The 21,693-nt window shown below is 32.6% G+C and overlaps 1 protein-coding gene and 1 non-coding gene across 2 annotated transcripts; both read right to left on the bottom strand.

The window, feature by feature from the left end:
- Positions 1 to 4,986: 4,986 nt before the first annotated feature.
- LOC108483589 (uncharacterized) lies at positions 4,987 to 12,643 on the bottom strand. The gene is made up of 16 exons (XM_017787073.2): positions 12,321 to 12,643; positions 12,141 to 12,224; positions 11,900 to 11,973; positions 11,782 to 11,815; positions 11,607 to 11,665; positions 11,082 to 11,196; positions 10,922 to 10,959; positions 10,292 to 10,389; positions 10,060 to 10,115; positions 8,903 to 9,164; positions 8,661 to 8,773; positions 8,001 to 8,057; positions 7,100 to 7,165; positions 6,506 to 6,580; positions 5,652 to 5,747; positions 4,987 to 5,346 (listed from the first exon to the last, which is right to left on the bottom strand). Exons 1-15 carry the CDS (start codon positions 12,495 to 12,497, stop codon positions 5,685 to 5,687), a joined length of 1,371 nt encoding a protein of 456 aa, XP_017642562.1. The 5' UTR covers positions 12,498 to 12,643; the 3' UTR covers positions 4,987 to 5,346; positions 5,652 to 5,684.
- Positions 12,644 to 21,381: 8,738 nt separating this feature from the next.
- LOC128281508 (small nucleolar RNA R71) lies at positions 21,382 to 21,488 on the bottom strand. The gene has a single exon (XR_008271728.1). It is a non-coding gene; the product is annotated as a small nucleolar RNA R71 (small nucleolar RNA).
- Positions 21,489 to 21,693: the final 205 nt, after the last annotated feature.

Here is a 21,693-nt window from a genome sequence, read left to right on the forward strand (position 1 = left end):
ATTTCATATATCAATTAATTCATTCATTAAAGAAAAATTATTTAGTATATTGTCAATGAAGTTTTTTTAAACTCCACTAGCACTATTAAATGAGTGACAAGTGTTATTTATTTAGTATATTGTGTAACACCCCATACCCGTAACCCATGCCGGAGCGGAATACGAGGCATTACGTAACTTGATCTCATGCACCTAAACGTTCACAAGTCACCCAGACTCAGTCCAAATTAAAACTTTTTCAATTTCTATTTTAAACTTCTTATTATGGGCCTACGAGGCCCTAATCAACCATTGGAAACTATTCGGGATCAACCCGGGCCCTTAAACCATCTATCAAAATTTTATCTTTAAGACATGGCACACACCTGTGTAGAAGGGCAACACGCCCATCTGGCCATTTCAACATGGTCGTGTTAATGGCCTGTGTGGCTCACACGGTCTAAACAATATAGGGACACGCCCGTGTCCTCCACTTGTATGGAATTTATTTTAAATGCACACCTACAGGGGTTTTCACACGGTCTGTGCCTGGCTCGTGTCTATCATACAGCCATGAGATGCCCGTGTCCTAGCCCATGTGCAAAAACATGGACATTCTATTTCTGACGTCAGCATCCCCAAAATGACACACGGCCAAGGCACACGCCAGTGTGCTAGGCCATATCCCTCACACGGCTGAGACACACGTCTGTTCCTCTGCTCGTGTGTTTACTATCGTGCATACTGACTTGAAATTTTTACGTGCAAGGGACACACGGTTGGACCACACGCCCATGGGGCAGACCATGCATCACACACGGTCTAGACACATGCCTGTGTGTCTACCTGTGTGGACAATATAAGGCTATTTACCAAGCCTATTTGACACCCTTACTTACATAACCTGCATAATAGCAACCACAATCAAGATAAGACTATCCCAAGCAACCAAATTAGCCACTATAAACAACATTCCATTTGTGCATTTTACTCATCTATGAAAATAACATCTTTGCATATAAATCAAAATGAATATTAGCCATCATTCACAGCTTAATACAAAATGAAGGGTTCCTAAGCTAAGCAAACACATTTGGCCAGTTTTCAATGACACTAAAATAGCAAAGTCTAAGCCCTATACATGCATTATTCAAAAATATAAATCAAACTATACCGGAAGCTTCGATTGATAGTGTGATTGATATCTCTGACTTCCATTGATCCTTGAGCTAAATAGGCGGCACTATAAGAAAACGGAAAAGGAGAGGGAGTAAGCATAAAGCTTAGTAAGTTGCACATAAATAAATATACAACATATCTTTACCATTCATCAACAAGTTTCATAATACACAAGTGGCATAAGCAAAACTTACTTATCAATATTCATTACACCTCATATAGCATATAATGAGCTCACATTTCATACATACCATATAGGTACATGTGCCACTCATAATACGATTACACTTTCTTTGTTAACTTGAAATCATACTTTCACCGTTGAACCATTTGGAACATTATCGGATACTCATTTAGCCTCAAATATAGGGTCAGGTGTCAATGACATGTCCCAGACATGGCCTTACACAAGTTCTAGCATATCTATGTCGATTCCATATCTCAGACATGATCTTACACTGACACATCTCGTAGCCGATGCATGTTCCAGACATGTCTTACACTGGCTTATGTCTCGAGGCCAATGCATGTCCCAGACATGTCTTACACTTGCATTTGTCTCAATGCCGATGCCATGTCTCAGACATGGTCTTACACTGGCTCTCATAATGTGGCTGATGCATGTCTTAGACCTGCCTGACACTAGCTCACACAAGTGACCCAAATGTCATGGCATGAATATCCGATTTATTTCCTGAGGTTCATTCGGGAATTATATCATCTCTATTCTCATCATATTATCTCATTTCCAAAATCAAGAAATTCATGCTATAATAATTCAAATACAATTCAAAACATACATAAGCAATGCAGTTGTATTATTTACATTTAACTTACCTCGGATTACAAAATGTGGCGACTAGTCGATTTAGTCGATTTGCTTGGCTTTCCCCTGGTCTAAGTTCGAATTCTATATTTCTTGATCTATAATAGCAAAATGCACTTATTTAGTCACTTTATCAATCTAGGCACTATACAATTCATAATTGGGCAAGATGACCAATTTGCCCCTAGACTTTTGCAAAATGACTATTTTACCCCTAAGTCCGAAAATCGATTTTTATCAAATTTCTTCACATCTTAAGCCTAGAAGAACCCTTTTTAATCTTATAGCAACTCCAAATTCTCATTATTTCACATATTTAACATCTATTTTACAACTTGTACAAAATGATCATTTTAGGTGTTTTCATGCTAACAGCTTTCACAAGAGTTGATTATAAGACACCCAAGACTCATTTTCTTCCAAAAAAACTAAGAAAATATTACAAATCATTTCATGTCAAAACCTTAAACTCTTATTCATTTTGCAAAATAGCACCCTCATTTGAAAGCTTATGCTCCAAAGGTCTCAAAAGTACAAAAATATTCAAGAAAAGCCATAAAAATCACTTACTTGCAAGAGGAATGAGTTGCTAAAATTTTTTGAAGCTCAAACCCCTAAAAATGGCTGAAAAATCAGTGGTAAAGAAGAAAGAATGAAAGAAAAAGATGATAGCTAGGCTTAGGGCATTATTATATCATACATTATGTCATCAACTTACCTAATGTTGACTTTTCAACATTTTTACCTCTCATGGCCGGCCAAGCTATCACAATAGGGTCTAATTTCCCTTTAAAGACCTCAAATTTTTATTCTCTAGATATTTGACACTTTTAGCTATCAATTTAGGACTTTTGCATTTTATGCGATTTAGTCTTTTCTCGCAATTGGACTCCCAAACGTCAAAATTAACTCACCAAATTTTTCATACACTTATATAAACATGAAATGACTCCAAAATAGTAATAATAAAATAATTTATTCAACTCCAGATTTGTGGTCCCAAGACCACTATTTCGACTAGGCCCTAAATCTGGCTGTTACATATTGTCAATGTTATTTTGATTTTTTTTTATATTATATAAGGATACATGTAAAATTCTAAGCTTTACTTATGGAGTTAAAAAAACTTCCATTGGTAGCGTACAAAATAACAACCCTTCATTAAATATTCTTTCACTAATTTTATTTATCACTTGTCATATTCACTTTCACTTAATTATTGTGTTCACTTCTTATATACCTTATAATTAATTTATTAAATTCACTCGTATTAACACTTATTCATTATTAATTTTACTTATGTTTCATTTCTCTAATTTCATTACTTAATAATGAATTCACTTATCACCTAATAATTTCTATCTCAAGATCACTTGGTTACAAAATTTATTATACTTTTGCATATTATTGAATTTAGTCTCATTTTCTAACATATTATTTACACTTCAAGCTTATTTTCACTTTCATTTCTCATGTCGATGATATGTCAAAATTATTCACTTTAATCCTTATAATTTCTAAATACGATTTCTCATTGATTCTTTCATACTAATATTATTTTTAATTAAATTTACATTCACTACACTTAACTTGTCACATATATCAATTTAATCCCTTGAAAAATAAATAGAATTCGTAGGAGTACTTACCTTTTTTGGCTAGATTTCACTTCCTTACCTTCACTTTTCTTCTTTTCACTCTTTTGTCACTTCCTTTTCTTTGTATACAACACTTCCATCACTACCTCTTTTATTCTCTTCATGAACGTATCATAAACATAATCAAAACTTATATAAAAAAATCATTATCTCTTGTTCCTATTTCAACTAAATGCAAATTCCTGAAAAGAACACTTGAATTCTTTCCTTGACATATTGATTTCTCACACTTCCACCAATGAACTCATGAATTTCATTGCTAAATCTAAGGTTTTGATAAATTAAAGGTTTTGAATAAAGAATGTAAAATTTGATGAAGGAAGATCAAATTGAATAAGAGCCAAACTTTTCTTCTTCTTGCTTCTTCAACACTTCTTTTAATATTGATTGAATAACAATAATAATAATAATAATATCTTAAATATAATAATTTCAATCCAACTCTATTTTCATCAAGTTCCAATGACCCAAATCATGTCAAAATTCCATAATTTAATAAATATAATAAATATATAATTATCTTTAATCTAATGCACACATTAATTCTCACTTCATCAAGTAAATTCAATACACATGTTCAAAGATATTTTGATAATTTTACCAAAATATCTTTATTTGGATAATCATCATTTTATCCTTTATAAATTTTTATATTCATGTTTGAGTCATTTCTCACTTTTTTAAAAAAAAATTAACTCCAATCCTTCCATTTTTTCCACTAATTCAATTTAAGCTAACATCTTTTAAATTTTATAATTTGACTTCTCTACTTTTCATAGTTTTACAATTTGGTCTATACCTCAAATTAGTATTTCACAATATATCAATTGTTTCAACTTTCTTCAATATCCAATATCTTTCTCTACTATCACCGATATATCACATTTTATTACCAAGAAAATCTACTATGTATATTCCACCACTTATATATCATAGTGGTTTTAGGGAGTAACAAAAACACATAAAAAATTTATATGCAAAATTCATGAAGATAACATGTTATGGTAGTGCATATGATGTTAGAGATGATAATATTTATATACTCTTCTTTTAATATATTAAATTTGCAATTATTTGTTTCAATTGTGTATAATTTTTAAATAAACATACAAAATAATTAAATTTTACGATCAGATTGTTGGCAAAGAAATGATGACAAAGAGAGATTATATTTGTTGACAGAGTTGGAGGATGTTAACGAGAGTTGAATGGCAGTATAATTTGAGAATGAAGATAAATAGGATGTTACAATAAAAGCAACCTCATTCATTGGTACATCAAAATGTAAGAAAAAACATGCTCCATTTTTTAATAAATTATGAAAAGAAAATTCTTAAGTAATACTTTCTAGAAATCGATCAACGGCTGATATAGACTTCTCTGTTGAATGGGTAAAGGGAAAACAACGGATAAAAAACACAGTGTATGATCAAATACAGTGATTTAAGCATATCACAATCAACTTCAAATGGTTTTTGATTTCTTTCAGTAAATACAACTAGGATATGATTGTTTCTAAAAAAAAAAGGGTAAAATCCAGGCTTTGCCAGAAAAGGCAGATCAGATAAATGATAACTTGGTTCGCTTGATACTCTACATGCAACCATCTTTGCTTTAATTTGATTTCTAAAATTCAATCCCATAAACTTCAGCAGCTTAATCCTGGTGTTGCTTTCAGCATCCATAATATATCCCATCCCAGCTCTGACAGAACAAATAAGAAGCACATCATCATTCAAACATAAGGCACCAGATTTAAGTCTAGTCCATGACATATACAATTACATAAAAAGCAAACATGCAAATAAAATCAGTTTTAATTATACTTGGATTCTCTATCTTCTTACTCTTTAATTTTTTCTTTCTTTCTTTCTCAGCATCAAATATTACTCTATATTCTAGTTCCTCCCCACACACCCCTAATTCTACATATATACCTACATACACTGAAACCCTGTTTTAGATCTATGGTGCACAAATATCAAAAATATTGAGGGTGATATTCTTACCTCCGACTGCTCAAGCTAACGACAGCTCATAGCCTATTTTTCGGCTGGTTGCCTACTTTTTTCATTGGACTCTGAGGAAATGCCTTGCTCAATGCACTAGAAAAGCCATTATTAAGAAGAGGGTACACATCAGTTTATATTGATCAAGAAATATAGGGAAGGCACCTAATGCTGATATTATGCAACATTGTACTGTATGGACAAGCACTGTAAGTAGATGTTTGTTAATGATATGCAAGTTTGGAAGAAAGATACATATGAATTACAGATTAAAGGGGTCACCTCGAGGTGTGGAACACAGTAAACTACATCATAAAATATTTTTGCCAAGACTTAATATCAACTGTTTCCTTCTTTGGACACCTAACTTATTAACAAACTTGACTGTGAAGTTTATGGATGATAAGGACACTTTATAGCCTCTCATTTTGCATGGTTGTTTTACATTGCCACAAACTTAAGAGAATGACAATTGCTATAGACTGCCGCCTTCATGGTAACAAAATCTCTTGTTAAGTATCCTCAATAGCTGGGCTGTGTTTTTAACATGACAAAACCTGGTGCAGAACTTGATATATACAACCTTATTGCACAATAATCTCACCGTCAACATAAATGGATAAAAACAAGATACTAATCTATTTTCTTAGCTGAACGCAGAATCAAGTTTCACAATTGTCTCATTTTCCAACTACAAGAACCTTTGAATTTAGAGCCAAGGGAAAACATAACTAAAGTACATCATATTACGTTTGGCTGCAGCTTAGAAAATCATCCATTTCACCAGGTTGAAGCTGCTGCCAGATGGCGTACCATTTCTGGCTTTTACAATTAACATGAAATAACACGCGTACCTGAAGAAGATATCCATGCAACCAATCTAATGTCTGTGGAAATGTGGTCGCTGCTACATTGACAACTGTTAAACCCTGTTCCAAGGAACAAAGATGGATGAAAAACAACATAAAGTTAATAACACTTAAATTTTCAAACAACTGGAGAATTGAGTCAAAATAAGCCTTTAAAATTATGACAAGCCGGGGTGTAAATGCCTGTTGGTTTGCTTCCTTATAAAAGTAAGGTGGCTCATTACTGCACTCTTCTACCATACTAAAACTTTAAAATACCTAAAATGATAGGGCAATCCAACTATCCAGGAACTCCGAAGCATAAGCACAAAACATCAGATGGTAATTCCAACAAAAGCAAACTCATGAAAGCATCTTGGAGAGTGTAAGATAGAACAATCAAGAGGGGCATCTTACACATGGTCCACTTTCTTTACCAGCAATCTGATTTTATATTAAATCTAAGATACCTTAATGTGACATTTTATTGCATACAGACATGTTACATATTAAGTATAGAAAACAGCACTGAAAAACACAAGAGAAAAGGAACAAATATTTCAGCCAAAAATCAATAGAAACTGGCATGAAATGGCATACCTGGGACTCGAAAGAGCAAAGATAGTTTTGAATGGTCTTTAAGTTGGTTATTAGCTTATCTGTATCCTGTAATAAAAGAATAACAAAACTGAGTTTTTATTATAACTTCATCACAGTGGAACAGAAAAGTCAATTGACTAAATAGTTTACAAAAGGAATAAACAATGAAAACATCACTAAAGAAGAAAGAGATTTGACATAGAGAAAAAGAAAAATCAAGGTATCAGCATGCCCTTTTTTAGCAGAAACAATGATGCAAAAGTTTTGCACACATGGACATGGTTGGAAGGCATCATTTCACACCTTAGCGTACCTTGTTAGACTGTCCTACTTGACAAAGGTATCCTCTCCAGCTTATCAGAACTCTGGACAAATTTATCATGTGCTAAAATTCAAGTAATTGTTTTCATACTCAAATAAGAGTGAAAAACTTCCATTATTGATAGAAGGCAACTTATGACTGTACTTGAGATGACACAATGGTCTAGGCAAGCTAAAGGTAAAGCTTTAACAAAACTACCATTAACAGAAAACTAGCAAAGAATCCATATTAAAGGGAACAACATACAGGATTATAACTTTTTGAAATTTCTAAGAATCAACTTTCCAAACACCAAATGAAGCTAACAGCTACTCTATATTTACAGAATCATACAGTAGAACTCAGTCCTTAATCATAGCCCTTTGTTAGAGGGAAAATATTAACATTTAAGATTGAGAAGGAACTTCAAATCAACCTAACAGTCCTAATTATCCGGTTAAAGATTCATAAAATACCATCCAATGACCCCACAAAGCTTTCTGTCAAATGATAGTATTTTTCTGCCATGATGATAGCTACTTCACCTTCAGGTTTAGCAAAAGTTTATAATGGAATGAGAACCCAGAACCGTTATTATACCTGGACTACACATTTACCACTTAATGTCCGAGTAGTGATCCGCTCCTCTAGTAATGCCTGCATATAGTAGAAACTGGTTAGAATTTAGAAAGTCATGTGAAATTAAGAAGAGAGACATTACAAGGGAACAGTTGGAATACATTCATAATTAAAGAAGCCACCTTCATACCATCAATAATAACTTTACATGAACCCGATTACATCTTTTCAACATCAAGAACAAAATGCAGCAGCATTATTGATATGCAAGGATATAACCATCAAAAGAACCCAACTGTCATAAATTTACATTTAGAATAGCCCATCCAACAAATGACATGACACACAGAATAGTGGAAAATAAGCTCCATGCTCCACTAAAGGAACCATCCATATTGTAGAGAGTTCAAAATCCTTAGGAGGACTTCTCTCCCCATACAAACACAGGTTTCTGATAGTACAGGTTCTATCAAAAGAGAGTTCTATAAATGGAAATCAACACAGCACCAGTATTTGCAGCTTTACCAAAGGTGAATTAGAACAGGCATTTCCTCAATATGCTAAGTTTAGCAGTGTGCACCTCATTATTAACTAAAACAAATTTACACTCACCGACAAGCTTCTCATGCAGTTTACTGTAAAATCTGGATATACAGAAGTGAATAGAGAAAGCAACTACACCTTATGATCAAATTCAGCCATCTTCAGAACTATGGGTATAATTATTGGTTTAGGACCAGGTTTCTCTTTTCTAGTGGTACTTCCATTTACTTCTGCTGCCTTAACAGTTTCACCTGCATAAACCAAAAAAAAAAAGGGTTAATTAACTGTCATATTGCACTTACTTAGACTCTAATACTGAACATGTACTGGAAACAAAGCTAGGTGCCATACCAAATACAGAGTTGAGAGCAGAAATCTACCTTTATTCTCAGATGCGGTTGCTAGAGCAATGGACTCCAGAGATTCAGAGACTTTGTTCACCTGATCAGCAGGCACACCATGCACAAGATGGTTTTGGCTATTTACCACATTACTTCCAGATGTACTTGTGCAATTATTTTCCACTTGCACTGCAGAATTTGATGCCACGGACAGTGGGTTTGGTTGATGCCCTTCAGCCACAGAGGTTGCAGCTTTATGTTCATCATCCATTAAATAAATGCTTGGATCCAAATGTATTCCCTGTTATTGTCACAAAAACAAGGAAAATCCACCAACTTCAATGTGACACACATTGAAGTGGCATGCCAATACTTCCCAATCTCATGCAATGAGCAGGTACAGAAGAAAATTACAATACTTAAGCAGATTATAACATTTCATCAATGCTCGCAGCCAAAAAAATGAACAGATATAAAGGTAGTACACAAATTCCAGAAATAACACCTATCTGCAGGGCAATATGGTAGAAGATCAAAGTTCAAACCTCATCCCTATAGGCTATAACATATCACATTGTGATATGAATTTTTGTTCAAAGACATAGCAATGCTCCACTAAAGCCCACTATGGCTAGATCATGTTATGTTAACTATTACATTCATCAAATCACGGACAAGAATAACCATGAAGACCAATAGAAATCTAAGGATGGAAGTTCAGATTTGAGCCCTGAAAATACAATAGAAACAACAAATAATGTATTTTGATGCATAAAATCTATTCATTCATGGAAAGCAGCTCATGGCCAGCTAGACTCTGCACCTATTTGAATGTGCAAGCAGTGCGACACCCATTCATGCCCAATTGCTACAATACCAAAGATATACTTCCCAGATAATGTATTTTTATGGAACTGTTTGGTTTTATTTTCAAGATAGCACCAAAATACCTTATTAAAGTAGATGAATCAATACAAAGAAATAATTAATATGAACCACAAAAAATCAAAACATAGTGTACTCTATAGGCATGAACATATCAAAGTGTTAATTCTTGAGCACATTAAGGTGAAATGACATCAGCATTCGCCACAAAAGATAAAAGAAAGAAAGAAGCATATGCACAAAGTCAAAGGGGTGGAGAATGAGTAGGATGTTGGCAAAAAGAAAGTAACCAGCAATCAAAAAAGCCACACCTCGATTATAATTGGTTTTCCATCTTTCATTGCCTTTTTTAGATCCCCATTCAACCCTGGGAAATAAACAGCACAAAATAAAATCAATAGTGAATATACCTTCACAAAAAAATACAAATAAAACATATAACAAGCTATTTGGGTCTTATATGTCTCTAGGCAATTCCTGCTTTTACATTTACAAGGAAAGAACAAAATTTCATCATAGCTAACTAGATATTTTAGAAACTACCTTTACGAACTATCCTGCATTCTCGACAAAATTCTGTAATCAACTCCTCGGAGGAACTGAAATCCCGTTCCCATACAGGAGTGGATGCCAATGGTGCACTGAAACAAATAAGATAAGTAAGCATTTTTTACAATCTGTTAAAAGTAAGGGACGTCACGCAAACCAACTTCAAAGATGAGTTTTCTATTAAGGACAATCTACTTTTTCTAACACACATGGATTGTGAGCGATAATAAAAATCAAGAAAATAATAACAATAAACATCTAAATCAAATGCATTATTCAATTTAAGGTAGTGCCTTTACATCTACCTTTACCTGAAAAAGCAAATGATTAGCAAAATAAACTTTTTATCTTGTAATCAATAGATAGCTGTAGTGACACTTCAGTGGAAAACCAAAAAGTCACATTCTAAATGAAAACCTTAATTCCTACCATGTATAACTAGAACAAACTATTACAGGTTGTGGAAAATGTCTTCCTTTGATTGAAACCATAAAATGTCTTACTTGATAACCATCATTTTATTTAATTTGTTGCACTGGTTCGAAATAGTCAGAAAACTTCTGAATTGGAACAGAAAGCTGTATAATATAAGAAGAGAAGAAAATAAATAGATTCTAGACGTACTCCGTTGCTGTGCGCAGCAATTCATAAACCATATCTGTCTGTAACAAGTCAAAAAAGAAATGTAAATACATAAAATAAAATAAAATAAAAAACATAACAAACAGGTTTAACCTTATGAAGAAAATATTAAAAGTTCAGAAGAAGAAACAGAATGCTAAACCTGTAAGACATTAGGCAAGTTCAGCCTCTGTGCAAGTTGTGTGGCTATTGTAGACTTCCCAACACAGGCAGTTCCACAAACAAGAATCACCAAAGGAACCCTTTGATGGTGAAATCTGAAAGAAAGAAACAAAGAACGCTTAGAAGTTCCTTAGATATTCTTGTTCTGATATTTTATGTCAAGAGAAAGTAATAAGTCAATGGAAATTTGTTCCATGCATAGTCCAACTTAAACTTATTCCAATATTACTTGTGTCTTTATAATCATCAAGTATAGGGTGAAAACATGCATTGGACCTAGACCCACAATACGACTAATTATCTAGCATAACAAATTGAAGATAATTACCCAAAAGGGGAAACTCTTATAAGGAAGAAAACACCATTATCAGACAGTTAGGACAGTTCTTTTAGCATAATTAGCTTTGATGCTACTAAACATGCAATAAAGAAGTTGAAAATGAAATTTTAATTCCATAATCAGGCACCATGTAATTGTTTGGCATCATCTTGAAAGCTAACTAACCTGGTCATCATCTTGTACCGATTTATATACTCTTCCCCATAACCACGCCGCTCCATTAGCTGCACAAAGTGTATGTTAGAACGCTCCACAAAGCTACAACCTCCAATAAATCTGGAAGTGCTCTCCGCTCTACTTTTTCATCCATAAAACAAACTCGAAAATGTTAAGAACACACCTTAAAAAGATTAACTTCCAAATCAGACTGTGAGCTGCACAAGTATATGACGAATAGAACATTAATATATATAAATAAAACTGATAAATAAATCAAAAGAGACAGAAAGAAATCATACACATCCAAAAGGCTGTTGTCTATAAGCAGCTTCTTGAGCTCAAGAGCGATTTTAATAGCTACATGATTCGGAATCTGAAACCCTCATGTCATAACGACACATATAAAATAAATAAACCAAACATAATCTAGTAAAAAACCACATAAATAGTAAAAAGCGAAGAAAATAAAGAAATTCAAGCAAGCTTATTTCAATAAAATCCTTTAAAATCATTATTTAAAAAAATGAATGGAATTGAGACCTTTGTGACAGTTAACATTCTGCTGAGCAAAAATCTGGATAAAACATAATAGTGATCGGCGTTATCACCCAACCAGACCCTCACCTAAAAATCCAAAAAGAAATAAAAGAGAAAACATATGAAAATCGGAAGATACAGTTTAAACTTAATTAGAATAAATGAGATTTGGAGAGATAGAACCTTGACGAAGTCGTATTTGGAAGAAGCGTTGCGAGGACTGGATTTGACTGAAGGAAAAGAGAAACTGGTAATCTTGTCGTCGTCTTCGTCTTCACCACTGTAATTGTGGTTAGCTCTTGAACGCTCTGCAACTCCCTTGCCCTTGATGTTGTTCATCGTCCTCTCATTTTCTCCCATTTTCTTTTCCTTTTCGTTTTGGATTTCAATGATATTTACTTCAGACCTTCGATACCGTTTCCCTCGACTTAAAACTCGATACTGTCGGCTAAAGCCGTCCACATGGTTGCCACTTCAGCATTCAACTTCTCTTTATTTATTTTCGTAATAATAATTATTAAAATATAAGTAAATAGTGAAGTAATTCCTTTATAATATAAATATACGCGTCTGTTAATGTTTGTTAGAAATAAGATTTGGGAAAAATTTACAAATGGTCACCCAACTATGTCCACATTTCTGTTTTGATCACTGAACTTTAAAAATATTTTATTTAGGCACTAACATTTGTATTTGTTTTTATTCTAATCACCCGCTGGCCTTTTTCTAATGGGTATAATAACATATTTAACCCTCAATACTTACATATTTTATTAATTTGATCCTAATTCTAAGTAATTCAATAAATTTAATCTTCACATTTATAAATTTTATCAATTTGATCCTAATTCTAAATAATTTAATAAATTTAACTCTTCACATTTACAAATTCTATCAATTTAATATTCAAACTTCCTAACTAAATCTTTCAAATTTTAAAATAAAGACATTCCACATTTATAAAAAAAAAATTATCTCCTACATGCATATATGTTTTATTGGACAGTTGCACTATTAGGTCGAAATTAAGAAATGTAGTTAATTGTATTTACTTACCAAATGTTTAAAACGATATAACCAGTCGCCTTTCTGCTTTGGTTTTTATTTTTCAATTGACTGAAGGTATAATATTTTCAGGGTTTCAATCAATATTGTTCTTTTATTTTATAAAGCCCACTTCGGGGTTTACATCTTTAAAAGGAGGACTTTTGCTAGCATCTCAAATTTTGTAAAAATGATAGGTACGCGAGTATTTTAGTTTTTAAAATTAGTGTTAAATTTATAAATTAGTATTTTATGATCAAATTGATAGAATTTATAAATGTGAAGGGTTAAATTTATTAAATTATTTACAAATAGAATCAAATTGATAGAATATATAAGTATTGAGGACTAAATGTGCTATTATATCAATTAAAAAAGTCATGTCATTATTTCTATTATCAATTTAACAACGAGTGACCAAAACGAAACAAATACAAATGTTAATACTTAAATTAAAAATCTTAAAGTTTGATGACCAAAATAGGAACATGGATATAGTTGACGAATCATTTGTACAATTTACCCATAAAATTTTGATTGAATTGATGTATTGTATTATCGAGTTTCAACTGATATTCTTGAGACGAACATTTACATATTTTAAACTTCAATATATTTTTTACTCAATGGTTTTTGAAAGCAACAAATTTTATTATCTTAACTAAAACCGCACTTAATTTATTTATTAATTTTATTTTTATAATTTTTTTATAAATGCATGCATATAATAAAATGTATTAAACACACCATTTTTTTTCAAAACACACCATGATTAAAACAAAATGAATGAGATATTACAAATATATTTTGCTTGTGGAATTTTTAACTGTATTCAACTAATTTTACTTATTGTCTAAATTTTAAAATGTTAATCTTTCTTTAACATTATTTAAAAGAATCTGTTAAACTTCATATAGATTATTAAAATGGTTCCATTTTAAGATTTGAATATTTATAATAAAAATAAAACAATTAACTTTTTATTACCTTACATATACTTTAGATTGATATTTATTTAAGGTAATAAAAATTCATTTAAATTAATTTTTGAATTGTGCAAGATTTGGTAAGAAACTAAAATGTAAGTTATTTAAAATAAAATATATTTAAAAATTAATTAAAATGTCAAATTACATAAATATAATTTATTATATAAAAGTTTTTTGAAAGAGACATGAATATAAATATCATATATGATAATTAATTTTTTAGAAACTTTAACTTTTATTTATTTATTTAATTGAATTTACATAATAAATGATGAGTAGTTTAACAGATATAATGGTAATTTATGTAATATAATTTTAAAGTAGAATTTTAATAATTTAATTATAGTTTTTCTTCTCATCTTCCATAATTCGTGTGTGTTCTAGAAATTGGCTTACACATTAAGCTTATTAAATTGGAATTAATTTAAATATGTGAAATATATTTATAATTAATTTTATTAGATTCAAATGAAATCAATTTTAAGCAAAAAAAAAATGAATAATATTATGGAAAGAAACTTGATGAGTAATCAATTAAAATTTCAAAGTAATAAAATAAAACAATTAACTACACGACACATTTAAAACTAACCGTACGTCAAAAGGAGAATTCATCAAGAAATATTATATTATGTTGATTAAAATAGCTGTAGGTTAATGGTAATAAGGGCTCGAGAGATGTGTTGACTGAGAGCTTAGCTTGGACAAAACATATCATGATGGCTAATGAATACTGGTCATGTTCCCTTTAAACCAATTGTTTGGAAGAGGCCAAAGATGGTTGGATCAAAGTCAATGTTGATGTCATTAAAGTAGAGGGCAAAGCTCCTGCTGGTTATCTAATTAGGGATCACACAAGACATTGGATCAGGGTTTATTGCAGGAACTTATGTTGTTGCACTGCCCTTAGAGTTGAAGCATGGGAAGTTCTTGAATGCTTGGAGCTTGCTTGGCAATTGGGTTGCAGGAAAGTCGAAGTTGAAAGTGATAACTTAAGCTTAGTATGTTTATTGCACGTCCGCTCCAATGTTGACAATGAGTGAGGCTTTAGTTCGACATATCTTGAGCATTTGCAAAGACCTTGGACTGTTTTGTTTCGTTATGTGAACCGTGAGGGGAACAGGCCAGCTGACCAGTTGGCTAACCTTATGTTATATGAGACCCCTGGAATCAAATTTCTTTGGAGCATTCCTGTTGTGGCTAAGAATGCTGTAGGAGAGGATTGACTAAGAAGTGCTAATGTTACTCTAATATTTGGTAACCCTTAGGTTGTCGTTCTTTCATACCAAAAAGAAAATAGTTATAGTTTTGATGTTTGGAAAGTTGGATTTGGTAGGAAAAATATAGCTATGTTTGATTTTCATTTTTTCTTTGGTTGATTTGTTCTTAATTTGTAATTTTTTTTTCCTTTCAGTTTTACTCCAATTTGATTAATGCAATCAAATCTAAACTTGTAAATTTGTTCTTCAGATGTAAATGGTTCTTTTTTTATGTTTCTAGGGGTGAAGTTAGAAAATCTTTTAAGGGGGACTGAAATTAAATTGTAATTTTTATGATAGTAAAAATATAATTTCACTATTTTAATAGTCTATATCTTTATAATTTTCAAAAGATTAAATCAATTTTTTATTATTTTTAAGAGAACTAAAGTGTAATTTTACTTTTGTTAATTTAAAATTTTAAAAGACTTAAATGAATTTTTTTCCATTTTAGGGAGTCGAACCCCTACCAGCCTCCTAGTTACGCCTCTCGAAGCTTCATCTCATGTTAGATAAGGTAAACTTGCTAGCTTCTAGTTTAAACCCCCTGCCACTTTAGAACAATGCAATATACAAATAGGATAAGACCCTTGCTTTTACCAATAAATATAAGAGAGCCAATGGTGGCCTAGGAATGGATTTCAAGTTTCAATGAGATATATCATTAGAGTATTTTATTTTCCTTCTCTCTACAACCTATTTGATGGATCAATCTCTTGACGTAGTATATAGCAAATTATATAGAATCTAGAAATTGAAAATATATAGCAAATTATAACGTCACAGAAAACTTATTTGGCTATATCTAGAAACTCAAAATATATAGCAAACTATAACATCCCAAAAACTTAATTGAAAAGATTTTGTTGGTGAAGGGTCCTTATTACATTATTATAAACATATCTCATCTCTTTATAAATTTGTTAAAACTGTGTAGGTGATGCATGCCATTGGATGAGCTTACAGCTTAGCTCATGCCAAGGTTGGCCATTTCGAATAACTTCGTAGGATTAGTTTTCACTTAGCAGATAATGATGTCTAATGAGAATATAGATTCCATGTGCATTGATTTGCCATGTATTTAGTTGAATTAGCTTTTTAATCAAAAACACTCACTTTGGACTTTGAACTACCTACAAAGAAGCTGCAATACATAGGCCACTTAGGAATGTTGATGGCAGTTGAGTTCCTTCTCATGGCATTGGCAATGCCTAGCTGCTTTTACATCGGTTCAACTGTTGTTGGCATTTGTTGTTTAGTCCGTCTAGTAATGAATATCCTTGTTGCTTCAGAATTATTCAGTCTCAATTACTATGGTCTACAACATTTTAATCCTCAACCTTCCAATAGGTTCCTTCTTCTTTTTAGGCCTGCTTGCCGGCTACCTATATGAGGCACAGGCTATTCCAACACTAGGAGGTGAGAATAACTATGTCGGAGCCTATTATTATGCTATTGTGTATATCATAACGGCCATCGCCTCCCTTATTGGATTTAGTTTAGATGTTTTGCTGGTGATTAAAACTAAGAACATTTATACCAATATATTCAACAATTGGAGATCGATGAAATCTTTGGCATCGTGGCCAACAATAGATAGTTTTGTAGCAAAGGTAAGGCTGAAATGGTAGGATTGATGAACTTTTGCTTAGTGATATTCTATGTACACTACTAGTTGGTTCATCATTTTATAAGTTTTTTTTTCATAAATATTAGATTTTTGTGTAAGTAAATTCATATGTACGTACAAAAGTACATGAATTAGTGTTAGTTGCAAAAGATGTAGTTATATTTTACAAGTCAAATAGCTTTTTCATAATTTATATTTAAATATATATAATTTATGAATTATTAATTTTTAAAGTGATTTAAATCTAAATTTCACTTTGCTTTTAGCCCAATCTATGTTTTTATTACTTTTTAGTGTTTTTAATCTTCAGAAGCTTTTGTTCCCTTAATAAATTTCCAATTAAGCACTCAGTTTTGCAAGTTTTCTATACTTAACACTTCCTCCCTTCTATTCATTTTCAATTTTTCTTCACATTCGCCTTGATGTTCTACCTAGTCCCTTAGCATCCATAGTTCAACAGCCAATCCAATGTATGCAACAAAAATCAGGACTAAAAGAAATAAGGCAATTAAAAGCTCAATGAAAGGTTTGAATGCCAAACAAAAGATACTACAAAAGAAAAAGGTTTAAGGCTTAACATAGGATGCTAAAGATTTACATCCATAAATGGTACATTTTGGCTCTCTCAATCCAAACTATGCCTTAATTCATCCATCAACAATCTTAAATTACTTTAAACATCCATTATACAGCAATCAATCAATTGAAACAACCATTGTAACAACAACAGTTAAATCACAATCTCACATTCCGTGCATCATTTGGCATGAACATACATTAAATTTTATACCAAAACCAATTTCAAGCATCAATAACTATTCAATTATTAACTCAAAAGAACCAATTCCTTTGATAACCAATAAGCTAATCACCATGCAATTATCATAATCATATGCTTATACCTCTAATCTCATGTCATGCATCTACTAATGCATATCAACACCACAACTATATAAAAAGAAAAACAAAAAAAAAACATAACATGAAAAATTCTTAGACCCTCCCTCACACTTAAATAAAACATTGCCCTTAATGTTTAAAGAAACAAAAATGGAAACAAGAATACTCCCTAAATTAGGAAGAAGCATCCTCGTTCCTCGTAAAAGCTTAAAATTGATGTTTAGTCCAAGCATGAGCAAGTACCTACAACAAAAGAACAACCACAATTAAATAAAAAAACAAAACAAACATACGAAGAACAAGAAACCATGAAATAACAACAAAAAAATCGAGCAAATCCTTTTAAGATCTGGACGACTGGTATTGCCACCAAAAACAAACTTCCACTGGGTCCTCAAAACCTTGTAATGTCATTTGTTCTTCATTCATGAAATAAGAACCCTCATTTTCGATCGAACACACTTTTTCTATTTTATTTTCGACCTCCTAGACATCCATATTACGAGCCACTTGACACCAAAGCCCAACCAACTTATTAACTCAGTTCGAGGTACTATAGCTTTGGGAATAACAAAATATATATCATTCCAATGATAAAAAACCCGAGCCTTACTTCCCTCGTCAGGTTGGAACTTCACTTTTTTTAAAAAAAAAACCTTGGTTAGCCTTTTCGATTCAATCTCTTCAACTATGATTGGAAAATGTGTCAACCTTTCCACACTTTTACTTAAAATTGGTTTAAGCTTTTTCATCTCATACTCTACCATTATTCCTACTCCTATGTTAATAAGATTGGAAACACTAGCATTATCACACAAAATTACATATTGGTCTCCAATTCATATCTCTTGTTGACTACCAAAACTCGAATCATCCTCTCCACCAACATCATAGAGGATATCCTCTTCATGGTTGGAAGCATCATGCTCAACATAATCTTCAGTAGGATTGTAAACTTTAATTGGAGTTGTACAACTTGCAGATACTATTCCATTTAACTCTTCATAGTCTTCATAGCATCATGGCATGAAGAAATACCATCTTCGAGTATATGCACCCTAGTATCAATACATGGATCTTTAGTATACTCATCGCTATTTATAACTCTATCTAGACAATAATCTTGATAATACCAATCATAGGTCGGATAACTAGTTGACCACCATTGGTTGTAGTTATCCCTTCCATTAGCATACCCATGAGAGTCATAAGAATGCCACTATGAATACCCTTGTTCTTCAAAATTACCTCCATAAATCCAATCTCGATTTGAGTCTCTATTTGCCAATTTTGGCCCTAATTTATACGCAAATTGGTCAGTCAGTGATAAATCGCAATTTATACATATTTTTGTCCCACGCTTAGCACATTTATGGATGATTTCTCCTTAGATTTGGTGAATTCGATGCTCCTAATCCTTTAATTTCATGTTTTATACTTAGGTGAGCATAAGAGAGTAAAAAGAGCGAGAAATGGGCCGAAAACAGAAAAAATAGACCAACATGTGAAATTAACACAGCCTGGACTTTCGTACACGGGCAGACCATACGCCCATGTCCTTTTAGCAGAATCGAGCACGACTTACACGGGTAGACCACACGCCCATGTCTATTTAACAGCCTTGAACACAGATTGAAGAAATCGAACACGGGCGTGTTACATGGGCGTGTCCCTGTCAAGCCTAAGTTTAGTCCTATTCGAAAAAAGCCACTCTTGAGGGCTTTTAAGCATTCTAAAGCCTACTTAAACACACTAGAGGAGGATTAGAGAAGACAGAGGGTAGGAGGTAAGGAATTACTCAAAGAAAGCTGATTGATCCAGAAGCCAGATTCATCTTCAAGACTAAAGATCTCCCTTTAATTTCCTTCAGGAGTTTTGGGTTTTCTTTATTTTTTTTATCTTTATTCTTTTGAGATGTTTCTTTTCATAAATATGAACTAAATAACCTAAATACCTAAAGGGAATGAAACCTAAGATTGATCTTGTTATTATTTCTGAATTGTATGATAAATATTTGACTTGTTCTTAATTATGTGTTCCTAATTATTGCTTTAATATTCCAGGATATTGATTCAAGTATTGATGTGCTTATTCAGATGAGCAACAGTCCCTATCTAAGAGTAGATCTAGCATAATTGAGCGGAGTTAGTTGCACGCCTAGAGATAGGGTGACAAGATTTTGCCTGATTAGGGTGAAACCTAATAAGGGAATCCACAGATCGAGTTAAGCACTAGGGAGTTAATTAGAAAGAGATTTCAATTAATCAACCTAGGATTAGACGTTGTTAGTCTCGAGAGAGATAATAATATAAATTAGGAATTTCTATGGATCAAGTCAAATGAATAAACCGTCTAATTCAGAGTCAAATAACAAGTGAAGTCTAGGTGGATTTTTCCTTGGGTATTGTCTTAATTAATCAGTTTTCTCAAAAGTTTTTTCAAATTTTCTTTCTGTGCGTTCTTAGTTTAGTTAATTAATTTAGATAAACAAAACCCTTAATTTTTAGGCTAGATAATAAAAAGAAAGTTAATACTAATACTTTTAGTTCCTTTGGGTTCGACAACCCGGTATTGCTAAAGCTATACTACTATTCGACATGTGCGCTTGCCTTCGTAGTGATAGTTAGTTGGTTTTCAAGGAGCGATCCATTATAAAAATTATAAAACTTATTGCACAAATCACATCACACGATCAAGTTTTTGGCACCGTTGTCGAAGAACTAAGATATTAGGAACACTCGATTTTTATTACTTTAGCCATTTTACTTTTATTGCAATTTAAATTTTTATTTTCTTTTCTAATTTTTTGTTTATTCGCTTCTAGCCGGTTTTTATAGTGTATGACTAGAAGAAACCCGTCAGGACCATTACTTTTTGATAGTGAGATCGATCGTACAACTCGCAAAAACTGAAGAGAAATAAGGCGAAGCTTAAGATACACAGAGGAAGAGCAAGAGGATGAAATTCACACCATAACCGAGGAGATGGCTGAAAATCAGGAAAATCCGTTACCTCCTACGATTGCTGCTGATCCAGTAAATCAGAATCCTGCTCTACGCACTATGTATGATTATGCTAAACCTAATTTAACAGGAACTGAGTCAAGTATAGTTAGACCTGCTATAGCTGCAAATAATTTTGAACTGAAACCTAACACAATTCAAATGATACAACAGTTTGTTCAGTTTGATGGTTTGCAGGATGAGGATCCAAACAATCACTTGGCGAATTTTCTGGAGTTTTGCGACACTTTTAAAATCAACGGTGTTTCTGATGATGCCATTCTTCTTTGGTTGTTTCCCTTTTCATTGAGAAACAAAGCTAAACAGTGGTTGAACTCGTTACCACGAGGGTCGATCACTACTTGGGAACAAATGACTGAAACGTTTTTACTTAAATATTTTTCGCCGGCTAAAACAGCTAAGTTGAGGAATGACATCTCTTCTTTTGTGCAGATGGATTTAGAAACACTCTATGATGCATGGGAGAGATACAAAGATCTTTTGAGAAGGTGCCCTCACCATGGGTTACCACTTTGGCTACAGGTTCAGATGTTTTACAACGGTGTAAACCCCTTAACGAGGCAACTCATCGACGCAGCCGCCGGTGGAACTTTGAATAACAAAACACCTAAAGCGGCTTACAAATTTATTGAGGAGATGTCACTGAATAACTATCAGTGGCAAGTTATGAGGACAAAGTCGACGAAAGCAGATGGTGTTTTCAACCTCGAT

Source organism: Gossypium arboreum, chromosome 1 (genome assembly GCF_025698485.1).
Source record: "Gossypium arboreum isolate Shixiya-1 chromosome 1, ASM2569848v2, whole genome shotgun sequence".
NCBI classification, from domain to species: domain Eukaryota; kingdom Viridiplantae; phylum Streptophyta; class Magnoliopsida; order Malvales; family Malvaceae; genus Gossypium; species Gossypium arboreum.